The sequence below is a fragment of the Hermetia illucens genome, chromosome 1, assembly GCF_905115235.1.
Source record: "Hermetia illucens chromosome 1, iHerIll2.2.curated.20191125, whole genome shotgun sequence".
Taxonomy (NCBI): Eukaryota; Metazoa; Arthropoda; class Insecta; order Diptera; family Stratiomyidae; genus Hermetia; species Hermetia illucens.
Genome location: NC_051849.1, coordinates 78,189,353 through 78,203,888, shown reverse-complemented (window position 1 = coordinate 78,203,888; position 14,536 = coordinate 78,189,353). Strand labels below are relative to the sequence as shown.

Sequence of the window (14,536 nt, the reverse complement as noted above, 5' to 3'; positions counted from 1 at the left end):
AATCTTACTAGCCCCTTCAACATATCCAAAAATTAGAATTAGAACTTCAAAACTCTGTCACTGGTGTTTTGTATGTTTTTCTACATTTTTATTTTGTATTCCACCTACGTTCTGTCTCTACGTTATTATAAAAAAAGGAAGGAACTCTTTAACACATCACAATTTTTCCAGATTAAATTCTATTGCAATTGCTTGAAAATCACAGAACGGTCCAACCGTTTTGAAAATATTTGCTTTGACATTGAGAGACCAGATCCTATTCTTATAATTTTTTTATTAAAGAAAAACAAAATCTAACAAGCATCTTTGAAATTACACTTTCTTAGGACGACTTCCAATTAACCCCAATAACTGGCAATCAGCTTCTAATATTGTCAAGTCCTTTGATGAGCCCAAGAATTTTGTAGACAGCTCCAAATCTTTCACCCGCAGCCTCACTCTAGCACCTCGGACGTAATCACTATAAAATTCGATCAATATTAGGTATAATGTTGCCATTATATTTGAATAGAAAGAATTACCTTCCGTTCTTCGCAGGACGCGGGCACACGCAATGGAACTTCCAGCCAAAGTCAATGTAAAGATCGTCCTCCACAACATGGAATATCCTACCAGTCACCACCTTACCCTCAGGGTCTCCAAGCTAGGAAGTGGACATACGAATCAGCCAATATCCAATAATGGTAACCAGCCAATAACTCAACTTACATCAATAAACTTCGAGTTCCTCAGCAAGGAGGCGAATGTTTGTTCTTCTTTCGGTTCAGGCACTTCAGGTGCTGTGTATTTTTCGAATGCCTTCGCGAATCCTCCTTTGGGAGTCGCTTCATCGTTTTCTGTGGTCACATTCGCGCAATAAGTTCGCAGCGCCTGGTAACTGGGTGCAGTCAAATTTCTAATATTTTGTTTTAGAAAACTTTTACTCAAAATATTGCAGACACTCATTTTTACCACTATAACCTTAATTCGGCGGGCTAGAGTGACAGTTCAGCAAATCAATTCCCTTTCAATTGTTCAGTTGGGGAAATTAGTTGATTGCTGTTGAACGAGATTGTTTTCAATCAATATAAAAAACAAACAACAAATGAGACGTCAATAAACAGCTGCTTAGCAAAACTGTCATAAATGTCATTTGGGAAATAAGCGGAACCGCTTTGTAGCAAATTTTCACTTGATTTGCGTATTTTCTATAAACTTGCAATATCGAGCAACCATGACGGAGGAGACTAGTGAAAAGTTGAAGAATTCCGAAAAGTCCTCGAAATCACGCGATAAATCTCACAAATGGGACAAAGTGAAAGTCCTGAAAAAGGTTTGTATTTTGTGTCATTTTTCAGAAATGTTTTCACTCGGGGAAATCTAGGACACTGTTTTATTTAGGCTGAAAATGTTTATTTCAGGTGGTTATTCGACGTTTGCCGCCCAGTATGACAGAGGAAACCTTCTTGAAGCAGATCGAGCCGTTGCCCGATCACGAGAACTACTACTTCGTCCCGGCTGATTGGTCTCTGGGCCAGGATGCGACCGCCCGGGCTTACATTAACTTCCTAAATCAGGACGATATATTCCTTTTCAAAGACCGCTTCGACGGTTACGTGTTTGTTGACAATAAAGGCGCAGAATATCCTGCAATTGTAGAGTTTGCTCCATTCCAAGGACTGCCACGTAATAAAAGTCGGAAGAAGGATCCGAAAGTGAATTCAATTGAAACGGATCCGCATTACATCAGTTTCTTGGAAACTTTGAATAAGGAGGAAAGCGAAGGGTCCAAGGCAGAGTTCAAATTGGAGTATTCTTTCCAGCTTAAAGATGGTAAGCGCAATTTCAATGAATAACGACTATACATTTGCATTATGTGGTTATGTAGGAAGTTTCCTGTGGGGTTTTGCACCAGTGGAATATAGAATATATGTAATCTCTGCTCTTCCAATCTTCGTTATTGTTATCAATATGGAATTTCGCATATTAGGGTCAGCAGTAATATTCAATACAAGAACTTTGGTTATGTAAAAAAATGGTATTTGTGCATGGATATTCTCAAAAAATCGCAGTACGTCAACGGAGCCCAAATATTGATCTTTCACAATATTCATCGGGGATCATAATACAATCACTGCATCATCGATTTTCTTGAATTACATCCCATCTTCAGCTAAGCCAGTGACCATTGTGACGGCGTCGACGGTTGATCTAGCCACACCAATGCCGAATTGTCTGTTTGATAGGCATCCCAGTCTCCTTACATTATTCAGCAGGTGTAAGGAAGATGGTTCACCTGAGGGCTCACCAGGTTTAGGTAATAAAACTAGCCTTATCCGCTTCCATGTCTCAGCAAAGACCTCATCCCCAAGCATGCTTCAAACAATTATACAAAAATGTCGTCTCGACTTAACAGCCAGCTTAATGGCTCTGTTTAGTATACGGTTGTGGCTCGGTATTTTGTTGTCTCTCAGCCTATTGCAAATCTCCAGTACCTTAGGAACTAGACCTCTCAATTATTTTCTCAGACCGACCAATTGTTCTCCTCATTCGTAAACAACAAGCCTGCATCCGCTTGGCTTGTTGTTCAAATCAAGGACGATTGCCTGGTGATTAATACGGGTATAGTGTTCACTGATTTTCCAGGGCATATAGTGAGCAAGTGGAGGCTAACAAGTCAGATTGACAAATGAACCGGATCCCTCTTTCCGATGAGTATCAACCTGACCATTATTAGCCAATCGGATGTCTAACTGCGAGAACCTCCAAGAGACAACGCCCTCTTGCATTCGTCTTCACCATTCTGTGGCCCATGCATTGAAGTCACCGACGATGACTTTTGGTTTCCGTCCTTTTGCCTACAGGACCAATCTGTCAACGAACGTCAGGCTTGGAGGAGCGTAGTAACTATGGACGTATATGTCCTATATTTTTGACTTCTATAAACTTCGCTCATTATAGCCACTTGCACCTCCAATTTGTAGGTGGTTTGCGAGAGCAGGTCTTGAACGACACTACAGTAATTGAGGTCGGTTTGGATCAACCTCTCTTTCTCGCTGCATTTAGTGCCTTTTTTAACGAAATGCACTTAGCGCTTCCTGGAGGATCCCCGCGGTCAAGATCCTTCTTTTCATCGGACATCACCACACTTGAAGCATCTCTTCAAAGAGTATTGCTGTCTAAGGCGGCAAACTACCCATCCAATAAGGACCTTCCCGATATCGGTATTCCTAAAAGCTGTCTGGCTTCCTGACCTACGCCATCGCTCCATCTCAAGCAGGTTCGGTTTTGTCTTCTTTTTCAATCATAGATATTGCCCTTATAGACTTTCCAAGCTGGAGTATCCTCATCCATTAAGTAACCCGCCCATCGCAGCCTGTTGAGCCAGATTTTATCCACAACCAGAAGGTCGTGGTATCGCTCATAGATTTCGTGGTTATATAGGGTACAGAATGTAGGTGGCCACAAATTCTTCTCTCGAACACGGCCAAGGACCCAGGTCTCCGAGGAATACATGAGGACTGGCAAGATCATACTCTTGTACAGTAAGAGCTCTGATCCTATGGTGATACGTTTTGAGCGAAACAGTTTTTGTATGCCGAAATAGGCTTTGTTGGCTGCCAACAACCGTGCGCGAATTTCATCGTCGTAGCTGTTATCGGTTGTGATTTTCGATCCTAGATAGGAGAGATTATCAACGGTCTCAAAGTGGTAGTCTCCTATCTTTATTCTTCCCGTTTGACCAGTGCAGTTTGATGTTGTTGGTTAGTTGGTTTTCGGTGCTGGATCTGGATTAAGGCAGTTTGTACGTCTCGGGTCGTTCTTCCCATCATGATCGTCAGCATAGGTCAGTAGTTGGGTAGGCTTACAGAGGATAGTGCCTCTCGCATTTACCTCAGGATCACGGATCATTTTTTCCAGGGCCAGATTAAAAAGGATGCATGATAGGGCGTCCCCCTGTCTTAGACCGTTGTTGATGTTGCATGGTCTCGAGAGTGATTTTACTACTTTTATGTGCGAGCCTAGTCAGTTTTATCAATTTCGTCGGGATACAGAATTCTCTCATGACCGTGTACAGTATTACTCTGGCTATCCTATCATAGGCGGCCTTGATTCGTTGTCCCACATTTCGAGCATAAGTTGATGAAACGCTGTTTAATTGGTCGCCTCAACATTTAACCAATTCGGCTGTAATTCCATCGATTGCATGGACTGTTTCTTCTATATTTGGTGGTGGCATTATTTGTCCGTAATCTTCAGTTGGCGGGACCTTCAACTTGCCGATGTTTTGGTTGTTGAGCACACATCAAAATACTCAACCCATCGCTCCAATATGCCCATTCTGTCGGAAATCAGATTTCCATCTCTGTCTCGGCAAGATGAACATCGAAGTGGATAAGGCTTCATCCTGCTGACTTGTTGATAAAACTTCCACGCCTAGTGCGATTGTTCCCTGTACTTTTCGAGTTCACAGACCTGTTGATTCTTTCAGGCTTCCTTTTTCCGTCTGTGAAGTCACTTCTCCGTTCGACGGACTTCGTGATAATTCTTCGCGTGGCCCCGCGTTGTTTGAGAACGCAATATTACTCGTTTCATTGGTAGTTTGCACTCATCGCCAAACCAGCAGTTCCGACTTTTTTTGCGACTGGGACCAAGTATGTTTGTGGCCGTATCAATGATAACGATCTTCAGGTGGTTGTGACGATCATTCGTTGAGGCTTCATCTCCAGGACCTCTGCTGACTGCAGTTATTACAGCATCCATTTCCCTCTTATAGGTATCGCGGAGGGCTGTGCTATGGATGGTATCAGTGTTAACTCTCGCCTAATTGTCAGAAGGGATTCTAGGTAGTTTATATCGTGTTATCAGTCCACTCCGAGGCTCCTGTTGTGGCTTCGTAACTTCGGTTTTCCGTGTACGGTTGTCAGCCATACCTCCAACCTGGAGGACCAGTTGCCAATTTGTCCCGTTTTAAGCGCGGGAGACTCGCCTTCATCCTTTTCCGTCTGCAGCTTTCCATTAAGAAAGAACTCCTGGCGGTCACCACGTGGAGCTGAAGATAGTTTTTGGTCGTAGGACTTTTACTGTTGGTTCAGAAGGCATTTCCCAGGTTTTATGCTCCATCGTGGGTACCAATCCACGTTTCGCCCTGAGACGTATACTACGTAAACTATATACTACCCTTTGACCACCTTACCGCCTTGGATATTGGGGGAAATCTCATTACCGTTGAGCTTCTTCTAAACGGATCCGGCTTTCGATCCTAAAGAGCCTCTCCTAATCTCTTACGCTCGGATGCCGTTGGTGTCGCTACGGTTTTTAACTTTTAAGATTTTTCCATCCGCATATTGTTACAATCCGATATTCCTTCATATTCTTCCAAACAGAATAGATATTATCCTCACCCTAAACAAACGAACTGCCTATTACCGAATACTGTAGATACACATGAACGTACATAAATTGGTCGTACCCATATTTCCGATTTACTTCATGCACAAAAGCATACATATGGACATATATAGTTCGTATATTGAATACCGCTAATTTAATGTTCAAATATATCTATCTGGATTAGACACAACCCGCAAACTTCATTAACATGTAATGTAATGTAACTAGAGTAATTGATATTGATATACAAATAACTAAAAAACTAAAACAAAATATTTCTTTGCGACCCCCTCCTTCCTATCAGCTCACTTTGTTGTGGTATTGACGAATTGTAATGTAATGATGACGTCATGCACGTTGTAGAAAGCATGAAATTCACAAAAAAATTGCAAAGTTTCATCCTTTATAACTTTGTTTTTTTTTTTTTTTTCAAAAAATACTAATTAAGCCTTTTTATCTGATATCCCACATGGCAATATTTGGTGAAAAAATGTTACACCGCCCTTTCACAAGTATGGGGAGCTCCCTCAAACTCAATAGAAAATGGTGCCACTGGCTATATGTAACGGGACTCACGGACCACACCTTACCAAATTTCTTGACAATTGATTCAGCTGTTTTCGAGTAAATTGGGTGTGACAGATAGACAGGCATTGAATCGATTTTAATAAGGTTTTGTGTTTCCACAAAACATTAAAAATGATTTCGTTGCGTTCTAGCGAAAAATCCCAGACATCAATTCCGTCCAAAAGATTGTTTTACGTCAATTCGTGTATTACTCATACATGGACCTTCTCCTTGATTACAAAATGTTCCTGTTGGGTAATGGAATAAGTTCTTGCATGTCAGCTAGACACAAGGATTTCCATGATTTCACCGACATTTGTAGCAATTGAGCTGCCAGAAAATCCCCATCTTTTACGCCCATATTACCAGAAGGGAAGCGTTGTATCGCTTTGCTGTTGCATTTAATACAGTATCGGTTCGATAATCTGCACATCTTATTTTGCTTCGTATTTTGAATCATGCCCGTAGTTCTAGTGGTATTCAAGAATGTGTCGATTTTTTTTCTTTCTTCACCTCCAATTTGGAACGCTGCAACAATCAATTGGTTTCACCAAACACAAACTGACAAAGAAGTTTTATTGAAGCTTAATCTCGTCTGTCAATTACCATCAATTATGGCCTGAAGCAAATACAATGGACCACTAGAGTCTGAGTGCGTAGTGCTGAAGCGAAAACATCTAGCGTTCAAGACATCTAACCTCATTCGATATTTGAAAAATATAGCGCTCTCTATGAAAAGACCGTTTAGTAGAAAATAGCTCTTTTATCAATGTTCATACCAAAAAAATCTGCGCCCAAAAGTCTTGTTTATTTGAGAGGCATTGTCAAAGTCTTATTGTAATAATATCCTTGCTTCTATACCCCTTGTTTAAATAGTTTTCCTTTTCTTCAGATAAAAAAATTACGTCTACTCCGCTCCTTCAGTACTTGGCTAACAAGAAGCAAGAACGTCGGGATGAACGTAAACGCAAATTGGAGGAAAAACGCCGCCTACGTGAAGAAGAACGTCAACGCAAGAAAAACTTAGTTTCGAAAAATATTCCACAAGCAATTACAGAAGAGGAGGCTAAGGTTAGTTTCTAATTTAAATTTAATCATTTCATTAAGAAGAATCATCCCTTGTTTTCATTACCCATTACATTTTGAATAATTTGAAAACCTGAATACATTGTCAGCAAATTGTGGGAGGATCTCCACAGTCAAGACGTACATTCAAAAAGTATTCCTGGAAAAATAGAAATTATCAAAACATTCCAAGAAATGTATAAAATCGACACCTTAATTAATTATGAAACTTGAAGAATTGCCTTCGTTTTCATTGTATTTAAGTTGTTAATACGGTTTACTATATTAAATAAATTGATGAATTTATTTAAACGGCTCCTTATCATTTTTTCTATATGCGCGAAAAAGCAGCTTGAAACTAATCACATTTTATCAAATTGTGGGCCTTATTTCCAATGTTTGCTTCTTCATTTGCAGGAAGAAGAAAAACCTAAAGAAAAATCGACTGAAAAAAAACGCGATCGCGAAAGGACAGAAGAACGCAAAGAAGCCCGCAATCGTCGTCGAGACCAAAAGCGTAAAGAAGAACGAGAAAAAAATCGTAATAAGAGTCAAGACAATCGATCTGAAAATAATCCAAACAAGTCAGAAAAGGCACGAGACGAAGATGACAAAAAGAAAAAAGATATCAAGAAGTACAGTCTTTCACGACGTGAAAAGCAGCGTTCTCGCGATGGCTCAAACACCGACCGCAAACCAAAAGATTCTAGTGCCTCGCAGCCTGGTACACCCAGCATCCAAAATGTTACTCCAAGTACAGACAAGCTCAGTACCAATGATGGGATAAGCGAAAGCGTTAAGGAATTCATCAAGAGTGTGGCATCTTGTAAGGAGTTCATACCTCGTAATCGTGAAATTCCGATAAACTCAACCTTGGAGGGGAATAAAAGTGTTGATACTGAAGACGGCTTGGCTGAAGTTCGGAGCAAATTAGAGCAGTTAAGGACATCAAGTCAAAGTGAAGTTGGCGAAACGAAGGAATCACTGGAAAAGGTTAACGACAAGAACGATGGAAATTCTGGAAGCGCCGAAAAAGAAAAAGAAGAAAAAAATCCACGGAGAATTCGTAACAAGGTAAATATAACAGACTTTCTTTGAATGATTAACTCATTATTACTCAACAAGTCGACCAAAGACAAGTTTCAAATGTTGTTTGGAAAGACCATGAATCAAAAACCGACGAACGGAGAATAACGTTAGGAATTGACTTTCTACTAATATCATTCTGAAGAATTTATCTAAAAGAAAATTTTAGTAACATTTTGTAATTATGTATATATTTCAAGAAATATCAAATGCGTGAGAAATAATGGGACTTCCGGCGTTCTCCTCATTTTCAATATTTATTAACGGAAAATTTAAGAAAAAAATAGAAATTCTGAAGAAGAATAAATTCAATTGCTAATCACTTTTCTAACTTCTTTTGCGGATATGGGGAAAAATTAAACAAAGTGTAACTTTACATTTGGCCCATTTTTCTTTGATTTTTGGAGGTGGGAATTTTTTTAAGTTGACAGCAAATTGAAATACTTACATATTTTCGTTATTTCATTTTCGGTTTCGATGGTTGTTCATTCATTATTTTACAAAGAAAATTGTGAGTACTTAATCACGTTTATTAGTAATTCGCTAATAATTGCCCCATTATTCTCTTCTACTTTGCGATTACAGGATCGTCCATCGATTGAAATCTACCAGCCGAGAAAGATGCGCATACCATCTCTGACGGGCAAAGATACAAGTGGGCGTTCCAGCACTGAGTTAAAAGATTACAGAAGTAACCCAACTTCGGATTGTGAGAGCATTAAAATGGAAAGGGATGAAAAAGCCAATGCCAAAAGAAAAGTTAGTCGATACTCGGAACGTCGTTCCGATCGTGCAAAGGGCAGAATGTCGAAAGACAGAGAAAGTAAAGATGTTGATGTCCCTCAAACAAAACAGGCAGAGCCTGCCGAGGAAAAAGGGGTTGATGTAAAAAGTGAATCGTAATTTTTCTTGATTTTGATTTGCATTTACGTTGTTAATAAAATCGTTTATATTTTACCGTACGTCTTATTTTTTATGGAACTCTTAACTTTGTAATCACTATGGTGTCCTAAGCTGGAGCAAAAGAAAATATGCAATAACAATAACACAAAATTATTTATTCATTCATGCACAATTCATTGATTCATTAAAATTCAAATGCTTCTTTTTGAATCAACCAAACAGAATCCAATTCACAATGTTCTAATAAAAAACGCAACCACATTCAACCTTTCTTATCCTGACCTACATTACTATTAATGCGTATCTATATACACACATTTACAAGGTATATCGAACAATAAATACTACATATGTATTTTTGGCAGAAGAGTTTAAGGCACTTTTTGTTTCAGTTGGCATTTCGTAGTAACTCTCGATTCGGCCCCTCCTGGTTTACACGTCGTTGAGCACGTCTAGCGTTCGACCTTCTCTTCTGATACCAGCATAATCCACCTGAGAAAATCGGAAGTACTTGGTTACTTAATGGACAATTTGAAGTAAAAGCGATGGGAAAAAATAAAATTCGGATACATACATATTAACAACACTAATGAAGCTCCTATACAAGCGAAAATAATAATCCAGCTATTCTGGGACTCTTTATTCAGAGTTACAGATTTGCAGTCATCGTAATCTTTGGTGTCTATGGCAAATGCAACCGGATCGCAGGCTTTTCTGTCTATAATGGAAAAGATCATCTAATAATTTTACAGGAAGACAGTGTTGACTATTTATTCATATGCTGGCTTTATTTTTCCTCCAATTGCGAATAATCTTCAGAAGAAAATATCACAGGAATTTTAACTAAATTACTTACCCACAATATCACAGTCTATTCTGTCAGTAACAATAACTTTTAAACTCTCTAAATACTCAACAATGGCCAAACAATTACAAGGATCCATGGTGGTTTTGCGCAAATCAAGACTTTTTATATGGCACATTGGAACGAAATCCTGCGCTACAGCAGCTTGCAGTGGATTCATGGAAGCATTCAAATGTAGGATATCTTAAATAGAAGAAAGTTAGATTACTGTAAATTTGAAAGTGACATTGCAATACATACAAGGCAATATTCCGAGCCGAGGTATTTTTTGAAGGCCACAGTTTGCAACATTCAAATACTCCAGTGGAGCCCGGATGGGCTTTTCCAAGGTCTGAAATCATGAAAATCAAAATATAAAAATTAATAAATAAGTTTAAGGTTCTTTGGATTCCTAAAAATGAGGTAAAATGGAGTTAAAGATTGCCGCTTAAGATATCAATAAAAACCACCCATAATATCGGGAGTTACAATGTTTGTCGGGATAAAATTTGGTTGAATTTGTTCGAGACACCATACATTTGTGATAAGATTAGAGAACTCTGTAAGGGAACTGAAAATTTGAAACAAGTTTTATGAAGAGAATTAAGCCAATACATCAGTTTGGTGCCGGAGTATTTTATATTTCGTTGAACAAGAATTCCTCACCTGCAACACGCAAAAAGTAGTCGGACCGTAAGGTTGTTATCAAGTACTGAAACGGATCGCTTGTTTGAACTCCATAGGGGATCAACTTGTAGGAAAATTAACAAAATCATCAGAGTGCTCGTGCTGCGAAACCTTGATGGTAAAAAAAAGTAGAAGTATATGTATCTGTGCCATTGTTACTGTCATGGCACGATGACCGCTGCACAGCCTGAACCTAATAATGTGAATAGCGCATTGAATTGAAGTGTATGAAGCCCTATGAGGGCCTATGAAAACTAGAGCTAGCAGGGAAGACTTTGGTTTTGCCATTCAAGCGTGTCCTTAGACATTTGAAGCAGCTAGGATGTTTTACGTCCATACATATATGTAAAAAATTTCACATCTTCTGGGTCTTATTTAAAGAAAAATGATGAACTTCGACAAAAATTAATTTTGGGTATGTGAAATGTGGACAAAATAAAGTCTTTCTTTTTCTATTTTATTTAAAGAAAAGATTCCGTTGTTCTATAGTTCTCATCGCCCATCTCAACGCACCATGTATAACCCATGTAAAGTTTTATGTACAATGCGAGAAGCACTGAAGTACCGAAAGGACCTCCCCACACAGTCCCGAACTTAGCTAGCACAGAGACGCGTATCCATGGGACCCTTCAGTGAAACACGTAAGTGCTGGCGGCCCTGCATGGTTCATCTAAAATGCAAAATGCATTATTGTAGCAGTACTTTATATTAGCTTTCAAATGGCATGTAAAAATGATGGGCTTAATTATGGAAAATTTAGGAATATTAAGCATTAAACGAGAGGAAAAATTCACTTAAATATGATAGTTCTAATGTTTTGGTTCATTAATTTTCCATTGTTCGCAATTAAACTACCATATTTATATCAAGAATCATATTAGTATGTGCTATTCCAAAGAATAGTACATTTTACATGAGCAGCACCTTTCAGCAAAAGTAACGCAAAGGTGGCATTGAAACTGCATCTACCCTTATTTCAAACTATACGTTTCCATTATTTTAATCTGGGACACCCCCGATCGACTTCTTGTTCTCACTGGTTGTTTTACACCTTTTTGTTTAAATCAATTTTTTTTCTTAATAAAAGCTTAAGGTATCTATTGAGAAAATATAGGTAGTCTTTACCTTTTCGGCCGAAGCCTTCTGGCACCCCCGAATAAAATGGTTTCTCATTGGCTATCTTATTCTGTGGAATATATTAATTTTTTCTCTAATAGTATATCAAGCACATTGAAAATTCCTTTTTAAATGAAAGCTTGAATTACCGACTGTTGAGAAAACATAGGCTGACCTACCTCCGATTGAACTTTTTTCACTGGTTATATTTCTCTACTGTATTGAATTATTTTCTCAGTGGACTATGTCAGTGCAGTTTTTTTATATAAAAGCTTGAGGAATGTACCACTGTGGAAAAAAGGCTGCCTCTACTTTTTCGCCTATAACACACCCTATTGAAATTTTTTGTACTACTTATCTTCGTCGTCATCGAGGCTCTACAATCCATTTTGGGCCTTAGCCTTCAGAATATCCTTCCTCCAAATATCTTGATCTATCCATCGCATCCTCCAATTTCGAAATCTGAGTAGTGATGCTGTGTATTCGTCAATAGAATCCGCCCAGCGCTTCTGGGGGTTCCTCACTGGCCTTGGTTCTTTTGTTGTCCCATCGAATACCATTGCAGTTTCCGAAGTTTCATTATTTTAGAGACTTCAAATTTTTGATACAAATCATGATTGCATCTGATTCGCCAGTGATCGTCCTCCCGTCTAGCTCCAATTATTCTCCTCAAGACCCTCTTCCCAAAAGTATTGACCAATGTTTCGGAAATTTGTGTTAAGGTCCATGTTTCACATCCGTAGGATAGGACAGGTCTTGTTATCATTTTTATATGCTAACAGCTCTACTTTCCTGTGTATGTCGCTGGCTTTTAAAATCGGCAGGATCGAGTAGAAGAGTCTTTTTGCGATCTGAATTCGGCGTTTCATTTTGTCCACTTCATTTCCATCTTTTTTCAGTTGTGCACTTAAGTATATAGAGTTGTCTAAATTTTCCTTGTACTCGTCAATCGTTATATTTTGTCTCGTGGGAATTATTTTTCTCCTTTGTGTTATAATTTTCGTCTTCCTTAATTTGTAGACCAACTACATTTGCTGTTTTTTTAGGTTAATAAAAATGTCCTTTGCTGATATGAAAAACAGCGTCATGGTGTTTATATCGTCCGCATCTGCGATAATTTGGCAAGACTTATAGAGCAGTTTGTCTTTTGTGTCGACAGGCCACTTTCGTATAACCTGCTCCGATTGAACAGTATAGCTCATGTCCTTGCTTTAACTCGACGTTTGTCTCAAACGCATCTGTCAAGCTATTATTGATTCTGACCGCGCTGTTAAGTAAGACATGTCATCCTGGTAAGGCTTACCAGTTTTGCCGGAATTCCCAAATCAACCATTACTTTACAAGCAGTAGATTTCGGTCAATACTGTTGCTTGGAGTCCACAAATATTTGATGTTGAATTCCTAGCATTTTTCTAGAACCCGTGAATAGCTGCTCAATTGTCGATCTTTCAGTCTGAAAACCTCCTTGGCATTTATCAATCATCTTGTCGGTATACAATCTAATTCTTTTCTCCAATATTTTTTGTGAAGATTTAATAATATTTAATAATAATACAAAGTAATGAGATGCCTCTCTAATTATCGAATGTCAATTTGTCACCTTTATTTTGGATAGGGCTTATCACACTTTTTGACCGCTCTTGCGAAATCAATTTTTGGTTTCACATGGAGAGAACTAAATTATGAATAGCATTCATGGTCCATGGACCGCCTGATTTGATGAGTTCAACGGGGATGTTATTTATAGCCGGCACCTTGTTTATTTTTGCTGTCTGTCACACGCGCTTTTCTTAGAAATCGTTACACCTATTGACATGAAATTTGATCGAAAGATGGTAACTGTGAAAGCCCACGCATGCAGTGATCACTTACATCATTCAAGGTCGACTTTAAAAGGTGGGGTTGAACTTTTCCGGCATTGAATATTCTTTTAATTTTCAGTTTTTTAGTTCTTTAAGATTTAGTAGCTGTAAATGCTTTTTACTATGTCGGAGTCGCAGTTTGCCCCTCGCTGTGATTGATATTATGTCATTGATGCTGGATAACCATCCATTGCTGATGAGAGTGAGATCAGTTTGAAGGTAACGGCATCTGGAGACGTTCATGTTCTTTTGTGAAGTGAGTATGGGAAACATGCCTATTTTATAATTAAATTTCTGCGTTGGCCATGGTGACTTGATATATCATGGAAACTGTACCCCTTCCGTCATCCGTCATCTTTTTCTTCAGTTGGGGCGTTTATTAGACAAGCCATATATTTAACTTTACTTTGGTGCGACGTACACACTATTTTTCATTATATAGGTTTGAATTCGATAATTTTTTTTTAATGAATGATGACAGCGATACCACTCTCACGTTCCCTGATAGCTGCCCCAGTTTTTAAGACTGCGTGCGACCTCATGTCGGCAATCTCGCAATCACTCCAATTCGTACTTGCTAGCCAGTTGGAGTCGGTCTTTAACAGTACCAGACTTATTTATTAATCTAACGTAGTCAAGTATTCGTTTGCGCAATTGTTTCTGTGGTATCGATCCTGTTCGAGGCAATTCATTGTCTCTGCACTTGCTATTTGGTTTTTTAGTAGATGACATGCCTATCGCTCTTGACCCTCAACTAGGAGAATCCGGTCCATTCCTTGGATGATGTGAAACAAAAAATTCAAAACGTTTTAACAGGTGACTATCGTAGCCTCCTTACCTCAATTATTTTTTTATGTAAACAAAACAACATTATGGACAGTTGAAGAAAAAATCAGCAAAACGTAATGACAAAATGAATTGGCGGTGGTCAAAAGACCCTTCCTAAGTGACCACAGACGATCAAGAGGGTAGAGATATTCTAAAAACCTAAAAATATTGCAAAATTGGCCGCTCCATCGAAGTGGGCCGTCCT

At 38.7% G+C, this 14,536-nt stretch overlaps 3 protein-coding genes across 5 annotated transcripts in view; 1 reads left to right on the top strand and 2 right to left on the bottom strand.

Moving 5' to 3' along the window:
- Window positions 1–256: 256 nt before the first annotated feature.
- Window positions 257–999, bottom strand: LOC119660207 (28S ribosomal protein S28, mitochondrial). The gene is made up of 3 exons (XM_038068681.1): window positions 709–999; window positions 522–643; window positions 257–460 (listed from the first exon to the last, which is right to left on the bottom strand). Exons 1-3 carry the CDS (start codon window positions 943–945, stop codon window positions 313–315), a joined length of 507 nt encoding a protein of 168 aa, XP_037924609.1. The 5' UTR covers window positions 946–999; the 3' UTR covers window positions 257–312.
- A 75-nt stretch (window positions 1,000–1,074) lies between these two features.
- On the top strand, window positions 1,075–9,049 carry LOC119659748 (regulator of nonsense transcripts 3B). Of its 2 annotated transcripts, XM_038068045.1 has the most exons (6): window positions 1,075–1,312; window positions 1,401–1,812; window positions 6,833–7,011; window positions 7,423–8,079; window positions 8,597–8,602; window positions 8,677–9,049. In XM_038068045.1, the coding sequence occupies exons 1-6, from the start codon at window positions 1,214–1,216 to the stop codon at window positions 8,992–8,994; spliced, it is 1,671 nt and encodes a 556-aa protein (XP_037923973.1). In that variant the 5' UTR covers window positions 1,075–1,213; the 3' UTR covers window positions 8,995–9,049. The 2 variants fall into 2 exon arrangements, with proteins under 2 accessions (XP_037923973.1, XP_037924055.1); XM_038068127.1 differs by lacking the exon at window positions 8,597–8,602.
- Window positions 9,050–9,128: 79 nt separating this feature from the next.
- Window positions 9,129–14,536, bottom strand: part of LOC119659887 (leucine-rich repeat and immunoglobulin-like domain-containing nogo receptor-interacting protein 1) — a 40,256-nt gene continuing 34,848 nt past the window's right edge. For both annotated transcript variants that reach the window (XM_038068243.1, XM_038068324.1), the window contains exons 6-9: window positions 10,100–10,190; window positions 9,851–10,042; window positions 9,569–9,712; window positions 9,129–9,486 (exon numbers count right to left, since the gene is read on the bottom strand). In XM_038068243.1, coding sequence (XP_037924171.1) covers window positions 9,383–9,486; window positions 9,569–9,712; window positions 9,851–10,042; window positions 10,100–10,190 — 531 coding nt within the window. In that variant the 3' untranslated portion in view covers window positions 9,129–9,382. The remainder of the gene's footprint in view (window positions 9,487–9,568; window positions 9,713–9,850; window positions 10,043–10,099; window positions 10,191–14,536) is intronic.